This window comes from Neovison vison, chromosome 4, assembly GCF_020171115.1.
Source record: "Neovison vison isolate M4711 chromosome 4, ASM_NN_V1, whole genome shotgun sequence".
Lineage (NCBI taxonomy): Eukaryota > Metazoa > Chordata > Mammalia > Carnivora > Mustelidae > Neogale > Neogale vison.
The window spans coordinates 79,068,096-79,085,758 of record NC_058094.1 but is presented as its reverse complement, the minus strand read 5'-3'; the positions used below and the strand labels follow the sequence as shown (position 1 = coordinate 79,085,758).

The following is a 17,663-nucleotide window of genomic DNA, read 5'->3' as shown; positions in this document are numbered from 1 at the left end:
AAAGTGCTCCATATCACTCGGCATCAGGGAAATACAAATCAAAACCACAATGAGATATCACCTCACACGTCAGAATGGCTAAAATCAACAAGTCAGGAAATGACAGATGCTGGCGAGGATGCGGAGAAAGGGGAACCCTCCTACACTGTTGGTGGGAATGCAAGCTGGTGCAACCACTCTGGAAAACAGCATGGAGGTTCCTCAAAATGTTGAAAATAGAACTGCCCTATGACCCAGCAATTGCACTACTGGGTATTTACCCTAAAGATACAAACCTAGTGATCCAAAGGGGCATGTGCACCCAAATGTTTATAGCAGCAATGTCCACAATAGCCAAACTATGGAAAGAACCTAGATGTCCATCAGCAGATGAATGGATAAAGAAGAAGTGGTATATATACACAATGGAATACTATGCAGCCATCAAAAGAAACAAAATCTTGCCATTTGCGACAACATGGATGGAACTAGAGCATATCAGGCTTAGCGAAATAAGTCAAGCGGAGAAAGACAACTATCATATGATCTCCCTGATATGAGGAAGTGGGGATGCAACATGGGGGCTTAAGTGGGTAGGAGAAGAATCCATGAAACAAGATGGGATAGGGAGGGAGACAAACCCTAAGTGACTCTTAATCTCATGAAACAAACTGTGGGTTGCTGGGGGGAGGGGGGTTGAGAGAAGGGGGGTAGGGTTATGGACATTGGGGAAGGTATGTGCTTTTGGGTAAATTGGAAGGGGAGGTGAACCATGAGAGACTATGGACTCTGAAAAACAATCTGAGGGGTTTGAAGTGGTGGGGGGGGTGGGAGGTTGGGGTACCAGGTGGTGGGTATTATAGAGGGCACGGCTTGCATGGAGCACTGGGTGTGGTGAAAAAATAATGAATACTGTTTTTCTGAAAATAAATAAATTGGAAAAAAAATATTACAATGTACTTCTTCCACAAATGAACCCCCCCCCCAAAAAAAAAGAGTCTCTTATGGTTTGCTTCCCTCTCTGGTTTCATCTTGTTTTATTTTTCCCTCCCTTCCCCCATGATCTTCTGTTTTGTTTCTTAAATTCCACATCTGAGTGAGATTGTATGGTAATTATCTTTCTCAGATTGACTTATTTTGCTTAGCATAATACCCTCTAGTTCCATCCACATCATTGCAAATGGCAAGATTTCATTTTTTTGGTGTCTTTCTAATGTTCCATTGTATGTTCCATTGTATGTTCCATTCCACTGTATATGTGTATATGTACATGTGTGTTTATATATATCCATACTACATCTTCTTTATCCATTCATCTGTTAATGGACATCTGGGCTCTTTTCATTGATTGGCTATTGTGGACATTGCTGTTATAAACATTCAGGTGCACATGCCCCTTTAAACCACTACATTTGTATCTTTAGGGTAAATACCCAGTAGTGTGATTGCTGTGTTATAGGGTAGCTCTGTTTTCAACTTTTTGAGGAATCTCCATACTTTTTCCCAGAGTTTGCATTCCCACCAACAGTGTAAGAGGGTTCCCCTTTCTCCACATCCTCATCAATTCTGTCCTTTTCTGACTTGTTAATTTTAACCATTCTGACTGGTATAGAGTGGTGGTATCTCATTGCAGTTTTGATTTGTATTTCCCTGATGCTGAGTGATGTTGAGCACTTTTTCATGTGTCTGTGAGCCATTTGTATGTCTTCTTTGGAGAAACATCTGTTCATGCCTTCTTCCCATTTCTTAATTGGATTATTTGTTCTTTAGGTGTTGAGTTTGAAAAGTTCTTTACGGATTTTGGATACTAGTCCTTTATCTGATAAGATATTTGCAAATCTCTTCTCCCATTCTGTTGGTTGTCTTTTGATTTTGTCCAGTGTTTCCTTTGCTGTGCAAAAGCTTTTTATCTTGATGGAGTCTCAATAGTTCATTTTTGCTTTTGTTTCTCTTGCCTCGGGACATGACTAGCAAGAAGTTAGTGCAGCCAAGGTGACAGAGATTGCTACCTATGTTCTCCTCTAGGTTTTTGATGGATTCCTGTCTCACAGTCAGGTCTTTCATCCATTTTGAGTCTATTTTTTGTATGGCCCAGTTCTATTCTTCTGCATGTGGCTGTCCAATTTTCCCAACACCATTTGTTGAAGAAACTACCTTTTTTCCCATTGGACATTCTTTCCTGTTTCATTGCAGATAAGTTGGCCATAGAGTTGAGGGTCCATTTCTGGGGTTTCTGTTCTGTTCCATTGATTAATGTTTCTGTTTTTGTGCCAGTACCTTAGAGTACTGTCTCGATGACCACAGCTTTGTAATAAAGTTTGAAGACTGACATTGTGATAATACCTGTTTTGGTTTTCTTCTTCAACTTTCCTTTGGTTATTCGGGATCAAAAAGATGCTTGCTCTTTATTGCAAGTTATGGGATGAAAGAAAAATATGAGCATCATCCAGTCTACTCTTGATAAGTTTTTCTAGCTACTCTTTAAAAAGTTTTTTACTTTTTAATTCTGTTCCTAATGTTTTCCAATTACAGTGTACTAAATATTGGTGTGATATTTTTCACTTTCCTATATGTTTATAACTGACAGTAAGGGGGTTTTTGATATTTTGGCAAAAATATTTAACAAATGAACAGTCATAATTTCTTATTGATGAAAATGGTGTTCCCAGCAAGCAGTCCTTCATATACTTCTGCACTGGGAGCAAAGCACAGGCTGCTTGTAACGAGTTTGTAGATGTGCAGGTCAATTCTGAGTCCTTTCTCTGGTTCTATCAATCAATTTATCTATGACAGCACCGATTCTTTATTGTCTTAATTAGTATAGACTTATAACAAATGTTTGTAATTAGAAGGATGATTCACCTACCTTACTCTATCAAATTCAGGAGTATCTGGATATTCTTAGGCTTCACATATCTGTATACATTTTATCATTTTTTTGGTAAATTTTCTTGTAAAACCTTAGGGTGAATTTGATTTAATTATATTCAAGCTTTAGATTAGTTTGAGAGAAACTGACATCTCTATAATTTCTTCACTCTCAGGAATATGGAATAGTTCTTTCTTTATGTCTTCTTTGCTGTTATGCTTAAATTAGATAATTTTTCTTAATTTTATTTTATTTCTTTTCAGTGTTCCAGCATTCATTGTTTATGCACCACACCCAGTTTTTATTAAATATTTATTTATTTTAGAGAGAGAGAGACCCAGAGTGTGTTGGGGGGGAGAGGGAGAGAGAGAATCCCAAGCACACTCTCTGAGTGCAGAGCCCAAGGTGGGCAGGCCTTGATCCCCTTACCCATGAGAGCCATGAGATCCATGACCTGAGACAAAATCAAGAATTGGATGCTTAACCCTACTGAGCCACCCAGGCACCCCAATAATTTTTCTATAAATTCCATTGTATCTGTTTTTAAATTTATCCCTACATTCTTAAATTTTTATAGCAATTCAACATGATTGCTTTCATTGAACTATGCTTCTTAACGCTTTCTTTCTGGTCAATAGACATGTAATGGATTTTTATATATTTATTATGTAATCATTTTTTCTCATCTCTCACTATCTTCTACAGCTTCTTGGGGTTCTTAATTTAGAAAGTCACCTTACATGTGGATGATGACAGCTCTGTTTCTTCTTTCCCAGCATTTAGCACTTTTCATTCTCCTTCCTTCCTCTGTTTCTCTTCCCTCTTTAATTGCATTAACAAATGCAGTAATCAGTGGTAACTTCTAGAGTTTCATCATTAAGAGTGATGATTATTGTGACTTTACATTATGATTTAAATCTATCAACCCTCTATAAATAATGCACTGAAATGTATTTATAGGAATTTATTTCTTTTTGTTCTTGGCCCTTAAATATTTCTAAAGGAATTTAGAGAGTTTGTCCCTGATAGGGAATGTTCTTTTTTCCTCTGCTTCTACTACATTGAAAAATAAGGTCGCTCACTCACACTTTCATTTATTTCCTGATATAATTTGGAAGTGCATATTTTGGACCCAGATTTTGAACAGTTGGACAGTCTGTGAATAAAATCACAACAGTAGTGTATTTTATCTTAAAGAAAATGATCTCCTTTGTGCATTTAAACAGGTAACGGATGGTTTCTAGAGAGTATTATTGTTAAGTCTGAAGAGGAAGATGGCAGTCAAGAAGTGCTGTTTCCATGCAACCGGTATGCTGTTACTTAATTCCTCATTATGCAGAATTATGCTTCCCTCTGTCCAGTCCATTTTAGCTTAGAATCAGCAAGCCCTGCCCTCAATAACCTGGTCACATCACCCCTCCCTTTATTGCCAGAGTTGAAGGCCTCTCTCCTCAGCAAACTGTTCCTTACAGCACTAAAATTTCTCTCTTTATTTGTATTATTTAATACTTTTCTGCAATAAACATGTTGAAATGGAAAGAAACATGGTTTGCGATGTGTTTCTCAAATACTTGCTGTGCTCCTCCTGGTTCTGCAAACATGGGTGCTACCATCAACTTCCCAGATGTTCAATTTCCTCATATGTAAAATGGGAATAATACCTGTTCCTCCTAACTCATCGAACTCATTCAAAGTCCAATGAAGTTATGTATATAGTTATGTATATGAGCTGTGAGCTCTAAAGCATTATTCTAATGTGATGTAGATAGAATATAAATTAGGAGAATCGGGTTGCTAGGGCAGCTCTGTAACTCCCGGGCCATTTATAGGTGTATCACTTAACACTCTCAGAACTTCAGTTTTCAGAATTTTATGGTGAGAATGTTTAAATCAGATGTCCCTCCTTTTTTAGGGTTATTATGCATTGAATATCAAATACATCCTAACCTAAAGTGCACTATGAATAGAAATTACAAAACTAATTTTCCTCCTTTATTAATTAATCTATAGAATATACTGATTTATTCATTCAGTCATTGTATAAATAGTTACTGACTAGCTATCGTATCAAGAAATGGAGTAGGGGCACCTGGGTGGCTCAGTTGGTTAAGCCTCTGCCTTCAGCTCAGATCATGATCTCAGGGTCCTGGGATCGAGTCCCACATTGGGCTCTCTGCTCTGCAGGGAGCCTGACCCTCCCACCCCACTTGCCTCTTTGCCTGCTTGTGATCTCTATCTGTCACATAAATAAAATCTTAAAAAAAAAAGAAGTGGAGTAAAGAGATTCAGTGGTAAGGAGTATAGTCTTTGCCTGAAAGGACTCAGTGGATGCCCATGTGAAAATGAACAATAATGTCCTCAGGGCCATGATAGAGACCTATGTGAGAGTCCAGGTGCCAAGGTGGTTGTCTATGTGATTGCACAGTCCTTGAACCTAAAGAACTCAGGCACTGTATTTATTCATTTGTTGATCTGTTTATGCATGCAGAATCTGAATGTCTCCCAGGTGTCAGGCCCTATGCCAAGTCCTGTATATATGGAGATTAAAAAAAATGAAGCACCATTGTCTTGAAGGAGCCCCCATTTAATGCTAGGATAAGGCAGGAGGGATGTGATACTTAATGAAGCCAGAGAGCTGGGTGTGCTCTGAGTTAAGCAGGTATTTTGGCATCATTGTCTCCTAGTGTTGCATGCTCTTTCAAACACATAGAGAAACACAACGGTTGACTGAATGGATTTTACCTTACAATACTTGGTTCTAGAAAATGTTGATTCTTTAGAAACTTAATGAGTTATGCATTCTGTATGAACAAAATGCGTAACACTTCTCTGATCTTCTGTTTGCCTGTTTTCTACAATCACATCCATTTAAAACACATGTGCATCATAGTAGTTGTTGCCATTGTGTAACATTCAAGCTCTAGAGAGAGATCCTATATTTATATTTTTTGTAAGAATTTATTTATTTTTATTAATGAGCCATGAAAAGAGCAATGATTGAAATTTCTCGGGACTTCCTTTGAATTACAGCTCCTTCAATGACTAGTCTCGGTTCATTCTTATGTAAAATAGCAGTAAAAACACCTATTTGGCAGGGTTGTTTGAAAACTTCACACAGTGTACATGAAGGAACTGCAAAAGCGCTTTGCAATTATTAGAAACTACAGGATGATAAGTGTTATTGTCATGGAAGCAGTTTTGAAGTAAAGAAATCTTTAGACACAATGCCACATATGCAAATGAAGGAGAAAAGCTCACTTTTATTTCTAGATCATATGTGTAGTAATTAGAAGTCTCCAAATAATTTATTAACTATTATTTATTTATTTTTAAAAGATGTATTTATTTATTTGAGAGAGAGAGTGAGAGCACGGGGAAAGATCACTGAGTGTGGAGAGAGAAACTTTAGCATACTTCCGTGCTGAGTACAGAGCCCCTCTCTGGTCTCAATCCCGTGACCCTGAGATCATGACCTGAGTTACAACCAAAAGTAGGACACTTAACTGACTGCACCGTTAGGGTGCCCCACTAACTTTTATTTTTAAAAATCTGGATATGATGGTCCAATATGGAAGCCACTAACTACATAGAGCTAGTACATGTAAATTAATTAAAATAAAATTAAATTAAAAATTCAGTTCCTGGGCTATACTAGCTACATTTCAGGCACTCAATAACCACAGATGGTTAGTGGCTATTCTATTGGGCAGCATATAAACAGCATTTTGTTCTAAATCACATCCAGATATTTGATATCATATGGAGTTACATTTAATATTATACAATACAGTTTTATTGCTCTCTATACTAGAGTAACTATGCAATAACATAAGGAACAAATAAAATAGTTTTATTTTTATAAATGTGTCACATTTTAAAAATCAAGAATCATCCAGAACAGGAGATGATAGTTAGAGCTGAAATTTCAGAGCTGAAATTAATTTTACTGGCAAGGTAAAGGAGTAGAAGTCAAGATGGAGGTGACTTCTTTCTTTAGGCCTAACATTTTGGAATGATTACAAACCTAGGTTATGTAAGAAACAAAATGATATGAATGAAAAGACTTAAGTATTTTACTGCATGAAACTACTACATCATATTAAATACTGTACACAGATATTCCATTGCACTGTTATCAAATGAACTATAAGATTATTAACAGGGTTTCTCTTCTTTATTCTCTTTGAGGGCCATGGATTACCTGAGTAAGAAAAGAGGGACATTTTCTTACTAGTATTCCCTTAAGGTTGAAGAAACTCTAACAACATTTAGTCTCGTGCTTCACAGACAATGAAAAAAAAATGTCACATATAGAGATTAAATGATGTGTACAAGTTATAGAAGAGTTAGTCACGTCTCTTGGTCCCTTGGACGTTTTGGGAATTTTAACTTAATGTCTATTAATCTATTGTTCCCATTTTATTCCGAGGGTTTTGTGCATTATCCTCTAAGGAGGAAGTCCCTGTGCAAATTACTGATCTCCCTATAAAACTGATTTGTTGGAAATTCTACTGAGATTTGGGGTGTTTGGAAGACACAGGTTTTGCTAGTTTTCCCAGCATACCTTAACCGTTTAGACTCAAGGCCCCCTCTACTTGTGAGAAAAGAAAAGGTCTCTGGAGCAGAAATTATTTAAGACTATTGTGGAATAAGAAAAGCAAATAGAGAGGAAATTTATTCTGTTGTGGATTTCAAAGGTTTACACATGTCTCTTCTGCTTGGTGGGGAGAAAATCAAGGAGTGCCCATCACTACCATATAGCACACTCCTACCACAGAATGGGCTCCATGATGGACCCCAAGCTTCACACAGCAACTACTGTGGTCCTCACAGCTGACCACTAGGAGGCTATGTGACATTTGTAGTTCACAGATGAGGAAGCTGAGGAACACGGAGATGAAGTGTCTTACCCAACCGTGATTAGTGGAATCAGCATTCAGATGGAGGTGGATGTGATTCTAGAACTGCCCCGTCCAATAGGGGAGCCACCAGCTATAGGACTACTGAACTTCCCAACTGCGCTTATTCCACACTGAGAGGTGATGTAATAAGGTATAAGGTACATATCAGCTATCAAACATTAGAATGAGTAAGAATGTAATTGTATTAGTCTGTTTGGGCTGCTATGACAAAATACCATAGGCTGGGTGGCGTCTATACAACAGAGATTTATTTCTCACAGTTCTGGAGGCTGGAAGCCCAAGATGAGGGTACCAGCAGGGTTGGGTTCTGACAAAGGCCCTCTACAGGCTGCAAACTGTCTACTTGCTGTGTTCTCATGTGATGGAGAAAGCAAGGGATCTCTGTGGAGCCTTGTCTATAAAAGCACTAATCCTATTCAGGAAAGACCTCAGGATCTGAAGCACCTCCCAGAAAATTTCAACATCTGAATTTGGGCAGGGGGTGGAGGCAGCAAGCATTCACATCTTTTATATTTATTAAAATGAAAAATAGTAGAAGCAATTTCATGTTTTTAATTTTTGCTGTTTTTATATACATGGCTTATGTTGTATTTCTCTTGAAGAGTGCTGTTCTAGAATCTAAGGTTTGAGCCACTGTATATACCCACCAGTCACACGAAAGGAGAGACATAACAGCTTCCACTAAGGAAATCCTAAACAAGAAATTTTTACTGATTTTATGATATATTAGAACATCTGTAGTGTAATCATAGGATGTTCCTAAAATCCAGCATTTTCAGATGAATCAGTGCAGCCTTACAACTAAAGTATATGACAAAGGTTTGCTGAGGTTGCACTTCTAAAGATCATTTGGTATAGCTTGAAATCTTCAATGCTTTGAAAAATTTCTGTGGTTCCCCTGAAGGCCTCTTTAAACCCTTTCCATATTTTGTTTTCAGTTCTGCATAACATGCCTTTAAATGCTCTCATATTGTCTTCCCTCTTCCCATGGCAGGTGGCTAGATGAGTACCAAGATGATGGCAGGACTGAACGAGAATTGTTCGCAGAACATGAAGTCTCACTGTGAAGGAGAGACTGAGTCTGTGGCCTCCTGATGGGGTCAACATGTGTGTGTCGTGCCTTCATGGTGCCTTCAAAAGGCTATTGATCTGCTGGTGATAGTATATTTGCCCTCCTATCATACTGGAGCAAACAGCTGGGGAGGTCAGCTTATTCTGTTCCCATCCTTGCTTGAGAACTTCAACAGTTGGAAGAAGAGTCAGCCAACAACTGACCAAGGTTAATCTATGATAGATGGCGTAGGGACACACACTGTTTCTTCTTATGGGTGAAATAGGTGAAGGGGATTAAGAGTACACTTATGATGAGCATTGAAGAATGTATAGAATTGTCAAATCAGTATGTTGTACACCTGAAACTGATATAGCACTATATATTAACTGCACTGGAATTAAATTTTTTAAAAAAATATTGTTAATCAGAGAAAGACAATTGTCATATGATTTCACTCATATGTGGAATAAAAGAAACAGTCTGGACGATAGCAGTGGAAGGAAAGAAAACTGAATGAGAAGTCACTAGAGAGGGAGAAAAACCGTGATAGGTTCTTAACTATAAGAAACAAACTGAGGGTTATTGGAGAGGAGGTGGGTGGAAGGAGTGGGGTAACCGGGTGATGGACATTAAGGAGGGAATGTGATGTGATGAGCACTGGCTGTTATATGCAACTGATCCATCAATGAACACTACATCTGAAACTAAATATGTACTTCATGTTGGCTAATTAAATTTAAATTAGGAAAATAAAAATAAAGGTACACTGGCATGAGAAAAAAATATTGTTTCTTCTCATTTATTTTTCAGAAAATCTGACACCTGCTGCTTACCAAAATGTTTAGGTGGGTTTAGTAGAAGGTAACTGAAGAGGCCCATAACATTTGATAATCATAAAATAGTTTTATACAACATATGTTAGTCTGAAAGCAGAAGTCTTATTCTAGATAATGGCATGACTCTCTTGGTATTGGTGGCAATATAATGAAGAAAAGGTAAAAAGAAAATGATTAGGTTAAATCACATTCTCACTGCACCTCACGCTGAATCTCATCAGGTTGGTCTTTTGGGAGCTGGTTGCTGGAGGCGTGGTGGATAGCCACCGAGCCCCATGCAGGGGACACACATGGAGGCAGACGTCTTCTGTCCATTTATCTCTTTCCTCAATTAGCCTCAAATACTTGTCAACTTGGTGCCACGGCAGCTTCTTCTAACTCTTCAAATTGGCACATGAGATAAAACACATCTGCTAGCCTAGAAGAGGCTATGGCCCGACTTTGATATCAAAGAGATCTGTGTTTGAATCTCAGTTCTGCAACTGTGAAGAGAATAGTATCATTACATTTTTCAGATGAGGGAACTGAGACTTGGAGAAGTTTGTTTAAGCTCAGAGAATGAAATAAATAGGACAGCAGAATTTGAACCCAGTGGTCTCACTCTACAGTCCCTATGCATACACACAGTGACCCTGTCTGTCTTCCTCCACATGTTTTCAGGTATCCCGTGTATCTCCCGGATGGTCCCAAGCAGTCAGATCTCGCACACCACCTTCCTGTTCTCGTCTTATGCAGATGTCACCTGTACCATTATATTCTTTTTTTTTTTTTCCTTTTTTTAAAGATTTTATTTATTTAATTGACAGAGAGAGATCACAAGTAGGCAGAGAGGCAGGCAGAGAGAGAGGAGGAAGCAGGCTCCCTGCTGAGCAGAGAGCCCGATGCGGGACTCGATCCCAGGACCCTGAGATCATGACCTGAGCCGAAGGCAGCGGCTCAACCCACCGAGCCACCCAGGCGCCCCTGTACCATTATATTCTTAACACTTTTTTTTCCTTTAAACGCTCTTTAAATCAGGTCATTCGGGGATAGAGGGAACTTATCCTCATTCTAAACTATATTCATAATATCCATGAAATCATTGATGTTGTCACATTTTTTAAAAATTTTATTTATTTATTTGACAGAGAGACAGCGAGAGAGAGAACACAAGAGGCAGGGGCAGTGGGAGAGGGAGAAGCAAGCTTCCCGCTGAGCAAGGAGTCTGATGTGGGGCTCAATCCCAGGACCCTAGGATTGTGACCTGAGTTGAAGGCAAATGTTTAATGACTGAGTCTCTCAGGTGCCGCTTTGTTGTTGCATTTTTTCCCTAAACCACCTTAAGATGAATTTATATGCAACAAACTTTTTAGGTTAGTCTTTATGTTCCCTAAAATTACCTTATAAATGCCCAGTAGTCCTGGCATATAGTGATTAGTTTCAATAAATAGAAGCCATCTTTGTCATGGTTTACCTTATACCAATCTGTGACGAAAGACTAATCCAGTCCTTAGAAATGCTACATTTTATTTTTTTTAAAGATTTTATTTATTTATTTGTCAGAGAGAGAGAGAGAGAGAGAGCTAGCACAGGCAGACAGAGTGGCAGGCAGAGTCAGAGGGAGAAGCAGGCTCCCTGCAGAGCAAGGAGCCCGATGTGGGACTCGATTCTAGGACCCTGGGATCATGACCTGAGCCAAAGGCAGCTGCTTAACCAACTGAGCCACCCAGGCGTCCCAGAAATGCTACATTTTACATCTAAGTTTGAAAACACATCAAGAATAGAGCCTTAGTGATTTGAAAAGCAGTATTTTTTTTCCTAAAGTGGTCTGGGTAAGAAGAGTTGATACGTTTCAGCAGACTGTGAGAAAGTGCGATGAACCACATTTCGCTGTTGATAATGCTTATTACATGGTGCCTGGCACAAAGCAGATAGTGAATAAACACAGTCATTTATTAAGCAGAGTTGTTAAGCATCTCTCGTGCGCCAGAAACAGACAGAGTTAGGCACTGGGGATAAACTGGCAAACAGCTGGGTCATTTTCCCTGCCCTCAGAGGGGCTTCTGTCAGAGTGGGGAACTGAGTGAATAATACATAATTAAACATAGATCAGTACTGCTCGTTCCTAAATTGCAAGCTCATTGGAGGTAGAGATCATTTTGTGCTTCTCTGTATATTTAGTTCTTGGCATGCTGCCTGACTCATAGTAAGTGCTCTGTGTCTATTAAATGCATGAATCATCCCTGCCTTAAATTACAATACACCTTTTAAGTGATTAGAATATTAAATTATACCTGATTCAGCTCATATTTGTATGGAATAAATACTCACAAATAATTACACTCTATTCCTCTATTTTTACAAACTTCTCTACGACAGTATGTTTCAACACCGAACATAATCCTGTCCCTCAGCCCCCACCACACAGACTGGAGTTGGATGTGTCCCAGTTCTTTCTGGCTGCGTATTTACAATCCTTTAGAGAGGAGGTGATGTAAATGCAAACTGGATCCATTTTGTGTTGATTCTTGTTTACTTCATTAGCATAGCCCTCATTTTCTCGGACATGGTCCAGATTCTGGGACTACCTCCATCTAACCCCATTATATAACAGATACACCCCAAAAACAAGTAGAGAAAAACTATTTATTTTTGAGTTTTCTGAAAAGGCAAAAATGAAAAGAATACACAGTATAAAGAAACCAAATAGACTCTTAAAGTAAAGGTTTGGCAGGAAGTGTCTTATTCCTGTGGAGAGAACAATGTGAACCCCTAATCCAGAAACCTGCCATGTGTATCCCTTGGAAATATTGAAGAATGGAAAACAAGTGCAAACACAAAGGCCAAAACCAGAATGTTTTTGGCTAGACAATTGTCTAGCACAATCTTGGCACTTTCTCATGTTTTCCTATTTTTGGGGCAAAGTCAAGAGGAGATGAAGAGCATTTCTATCTGCTGGGATAAATATTTTATTTTATTTTATTTTCTGATGGGATAAATCTAATATTTTAGCTAGAAAATTATAGTAATGTTTCCATGACGATGTGGATGGCCTTGAGGTTCTAATATGTTTTCATATAAACCTGTCAAGCAGACTCAGGTAAATATTACAGTGAAGAATTTGTTATATCAAAGGATAATGCAACTTCTCTGTGATTCTAGGTAATATAATATCTTGGAGAGCTAAGTTAATTGTTCTTTAATAAGGAAGAGAAGTTTTCCAGAAATTCTGCCAGAGTTAAGTTTATCCTATGGTTATCAGGACTGATAACACTTTTGAATAATTGCATTTTAAGTTACTTTTAGAATCAGAGAAACACAGAAAAGTAGGTCCTCCTTCATGCTGATGTTTTTTAAATGGACATTCATTTTAATTCCTTTAAGGCAATGGAATAATGTATACTAAGTAAAGGCCCTCAAGTTCAGAAATTAATCTTGATCCTTTACCACAATGAGTCCGAAGTGCCAGGAATATAATGTCAGTTTCCCTGGCTCTTTCTGTGCCTCTGTGACAGAGTGCAGAGTACCAATTAAACTGATTAATGAGTTTATAAATATGCAAAAATGGTTATGAAGTAAACATTAATATTTACAAGCTCAGCCATATCAATTGATTGAAACCTTGCAAATACACAATTCCCTGTACCTTTACCCATGTTGTTTTGTTTGCTTGAAAGGTACTTCCCTCCTTGCTTGGAAAACTCTTACTCAACTTCCAAGGGCAAGGTTGACGTTCTCACCATCAGTCAGTGTTAAGGCATCCCATCCTCTGTGTCCATATTACTTTGTCCTTCCTCTCTAATTGTAATTATCATTTCTATAGTGGTCATGGGTCCTAGTTTAGAAACTCAGAAGTGTGACAGATAAGATACTTTTTGTTTCCTATACATCAACTTAATGTCTGACTCCAAGTCTCCATCACACAGACTGGTAGAAAATCCCTCTTTGAGTGTAATTGTGGCATGCTCTCCTTCCCAAGGAGCAACAGAATCCTATAGGCTAATGCTCTGTTTGGAAAGAGAATAAAATGCTTCTCCTACCAGTCTACCATTGTCCCTGCTAAGGAATGTTCTTTTTCTGCTTCTAATTTGTGGCAAGTCCGGAAACCTGAGTGCCTCAGGTCCTCCCTTCCTAGGCTGCTGGCTGACCTTCTCCTTGGAAGACCCCCTCAGGGTCTCTCCTTACCCCGTGATGACAAATCCCATGGGGATCACATGGCTTGGGGACCCTGATCGTTCTCTGGTAAAGGAAAATATCTTCTCCTTGGTGTGTCACTTCTCAAAAACACCCCCCTTCTCCTTCTGTAGAACAACCAGTATAAGCTCATTTACACATTTGGGCTTTTATGGAAGATAGGACTTTGTTACCAATAGGAATATGGTGATAGCAGAGAAAAGAATCTTCCCTTCTGTTCTTACTCAAATTAACAAAGAGAATGAAACACACAATCTCCTATTTGAATGAAAACATGAGAAAGTGAAAATCTGCCCAAAACAGGTAAAACAGAAACCTTGAAGGGCCAAACAGTGGCAAATTTTAGTGGTAAAAATCCACTTACAGAGAGTGCACACCCCTCAGGAAGTAAAAAAGCTATATTTTTAAATTTATAACCACTGGAGTGCGCATGTATATGAAGCCTGTATATGTGTATATATATATATACATACACACACACACACACACACACACACACATATATAATGGCATCAGGAGATTTTAGCACATCTTGGTAACTGAGAGAATAAATAGGGGAAAAAAGATAAAAAGGATTTAAGTGACATGGTTAGCAAAAGACCTAACAGACAAATACAAAAATCTGCATTCAACAAATGCCAAATGCACACTCTCTTCAGATATATCTAGAAGATCATAAATGTTGAGCATGTGTTGGGCCATAAAACAATACTAAAACAGAATGAATCAATAACATGGATGAATTTCATAAACATAATGATCAAAATAAACAAGAAACACAAGTATATAAATGTAATTCTATTTATATAAATTTCAAAAACCAGCAACATTTCATATCTAATGCTTAATTCACTAATATATGTAGTTATTTTTATAGAAATCTGGAAATGATTACCAAAAAGTCAGGAAAAATGGCGGGGGCTCAATCCAGGAAGGGCTTCCAGACAACTGGGGATATGGTGGTTGCATGAATGTTGATTTTATAATCATTCTTTTCACAGTTCATATGTGTTTTTGTGATAAAATACATGTAACATAGAATTTACCATGTTAACCATTTTTAGATGTACAGTTCAATGGCATTAAGTACATTTGTAAGGTGGTACAACCATCACCATCATGCATTTCTAGAACTTTTTTTTTTAATCACTGCAAATAAAAACTCTGTACCTATTTTTTGACCTTTAAAGTGATATAACCAGTTGTTTTATTGGCAAAATGAGTTTATTCAGGAATAGTAGAAAAGTTGCAATTGAGGACATGCAAACTATGGCAAGCCATAAAAAAGTTGGGAAATCAAAGGAGAAGAAGGTTACTTTATAGAGAAAAGGATGAAGTTGGGCTGGGCTGCTTTGAATGAAATCCATTGGAGGGAAGTGAGAGTTCAGGGTAGTGAAGCTTGTGGTATTTACTTATTGGCTGAGCTTCTCGCTGGATTGGGAGAAATTCTCGCTTTCTCCTTCTGAAGTAGTAAAGTAGATTTCTTCCTGCTGGTAAGGCAAGGTACATGTCTTCCTGCTGGGGTCTGCAATGGACAAGGAATAAGATATGAGAGCTTCTGCTTCTGGCCTCCCAGCTCCATTTTAAATGAGGTTTCCTTTATTCAGCTTCACATCATTAAATAATTTCTCCCCATTCCTCTCTTCCCTCAATTCCTGGTAACCTCTCATCTACTTTTTGTCTCTGTGAATTTGCCTATTCTGGATGGGCAAGAGATTTGTTAAAAATTTTTACATGGTTTCCCAATGGCAGGACAGAGGTAGGGATGGAGGGAATGGCAGATGAGGGTAGGAAACTCTTTTCATGCTATGTTTTGAATCACTGAATTTATAGCTTATTTAAAAAGTTACGAATGAACAAAGAAATGAATGATTAAAAATGAATATGGAAGTGAAAAATGAATATGGAATTGAATATTGAAATGAATATGGAATATGAATATGGAAATGTATCTTTACTTACATTCATAATGACCAGATTCTTGGGGAATTCCTGTCTTCCTCCCTATCAGACATCTGGGGCAGAAATTTACCTACTCTGACCTGCTGCTTGAAAAGAGGAGAGGAGAGGGAGCAAATGAAAGAAGTCAGGAATTAATAGCTCACAACTCTTCCTGTCATATTAGTCTATTCCTCCCACTTGACAATGAATTCCTTGAGAGCAGGAATTCTCATCTTTTTCATCTTTTTGTCCTTGAGCAAAGTGGCTGGGTCAACATGGGCACAATAAAAATCATTGTTTCCTTATTACAAATTAAATATATTTGGTGTAATGGAGATTAATAAGAAGAATAAGAACATTGAAATACTTTAAGAAATTCATCTTGTTTTCTTTTTCTCCAATAGTTTTTGTGACTCTGTTTTAACCCAGTAAGATATTCTTAGAAAAGAGATTTGAGATGTCTTGCTTAGCCAAGTGTCACAGTTAATAGAAAGGGACAGGTTCCTCAGAAAGACTCAGGAGGCTAAGGATGTATCTTGAAGTTGCTGGCAATCCCAGAAGTCATGGGTCAGAAGGTACTGAGAACATGCAAGAATTTCCTCAGAATATTCTAAAACTTTAAAATTGGTTGATGGTAAACTCTTGTGGTATCTTTCCCAAGGTATTTGGCTAACATAGAATCCAGAAAATGCAATCCAACTCCTTGAAATGACACACATAATAGTAATATTATACTGAATAATCTGTGGAGGAAAGACGACTCAGGGTAAGCTCATAAAGTGTCCATTCACCTTAAAAATAAAACTGTCAGTCATTTTCCCAGAAAAATGGGTTGATTTGGAAAAAGCAGAGAATTTCAATTTAGGACAAGCAAGCTACACCAAAACCATATACAAATCAACAGAGCAAAGAACACTATTCTGTAGAGGAAAGGGGGTGAGGGCAGTGAGGAGGGCTCTTGTAAACAAAAAGCCCATTGGAGTAACCTGGGAGTTTGAAACAGAATGATATTTCGGTGGCTGAGTTGGGACAGTGTCTCATTGGCTGTATTGCCTGGGGAGGAGGAAACCAGCCTTCTTCCCCAAGCTAGTGTGTGCTCACCAAGTACCTCTTCTCCTGTTGGGTCTGCCTTGGACCAGAAGTGGTAGGGTGTTAGAGCTCCCTCTGCTGGCCTCCCTGTTCCATTTTAAATGAGGGTATCTTTAATTTTCACAAAACTTTCCAAGTTATTTCACTACCAATCTCCCCACTGTCATAATTTTTATGACGCTCTAATTTCTTTTACTGCTAATCTCTCTGTCCGAATTGATGATTCCTGGATGCCTTAATTTTAACAATAAAATTGGTGGTTGTTATGAGGTCAGCTTTAAGCATGATACAATCATTTGAATGTTTTACAGATAATTTCAGCAGGTTGCCTCACTTAAAAATTTATCCCCCCTTTTTTTACTCAAGTTTTGTAGTAGGACTAAGGATGGTGTGTTAAATTCTTAGAGCCCTTTGTCAGTCCTTAATGGATTTTGGCTGACCAACACCCATTTTCTCTAAGAACACCCATTCCACTTTTGAGGAATTTGCTCTTCCTAACACCCATGGATTATAGTTCTCGTGCCCCAGTTTCCCTCAGCTGGGCTTAGGCTCATGATCCAAGCAAAGATAATGCTTGGACTAGAGTCTTCAGCTGCCAAAGAGACCAGCAACTGTTGGTGGTTCAGCCTAAGCTGGCAAATGGCCCCCCACGACTGCTTGTGGTGGAGTGGGTGCTTGAGCAGAGCCTCTTGCCTGGGTCCCTCCCACCACCACCCTGGTCCAATTAAGTATCAGCATAAGGGTTCCTCTTTCTTTGCAACTGAAGTATTCTAAAAAATACACCAAACCTTTTTATTTAT

The 17,663-nt window shown here is 38.3% G+C and overlaps 1 protein-coding gene across 1 annotated transcript in view; it reads left to right on the top strand.

The window, feature by feature from the left end:
- LOC122905350 (lipoxygenase homology domain-containing protein 1-like) overlaps positions 1-8,837 on the top strand; it is a 299,796-nt gene extending 290,959 nt beyond the window's left edge. Inside the window, 2 exon segments of the mRNA XM_044246984.1 lie at positions 4,075-4,156; positions 8,765-8,837. Of these exon segments, the coding sequence (XP_044102919.1) occupies positions 4,075-4,156; positions 8,765-8,837 (155 nt within the window).
- The last annotated feature ends 8,826 nt before the right edge of the window (positions 8,838-17,663 follow it).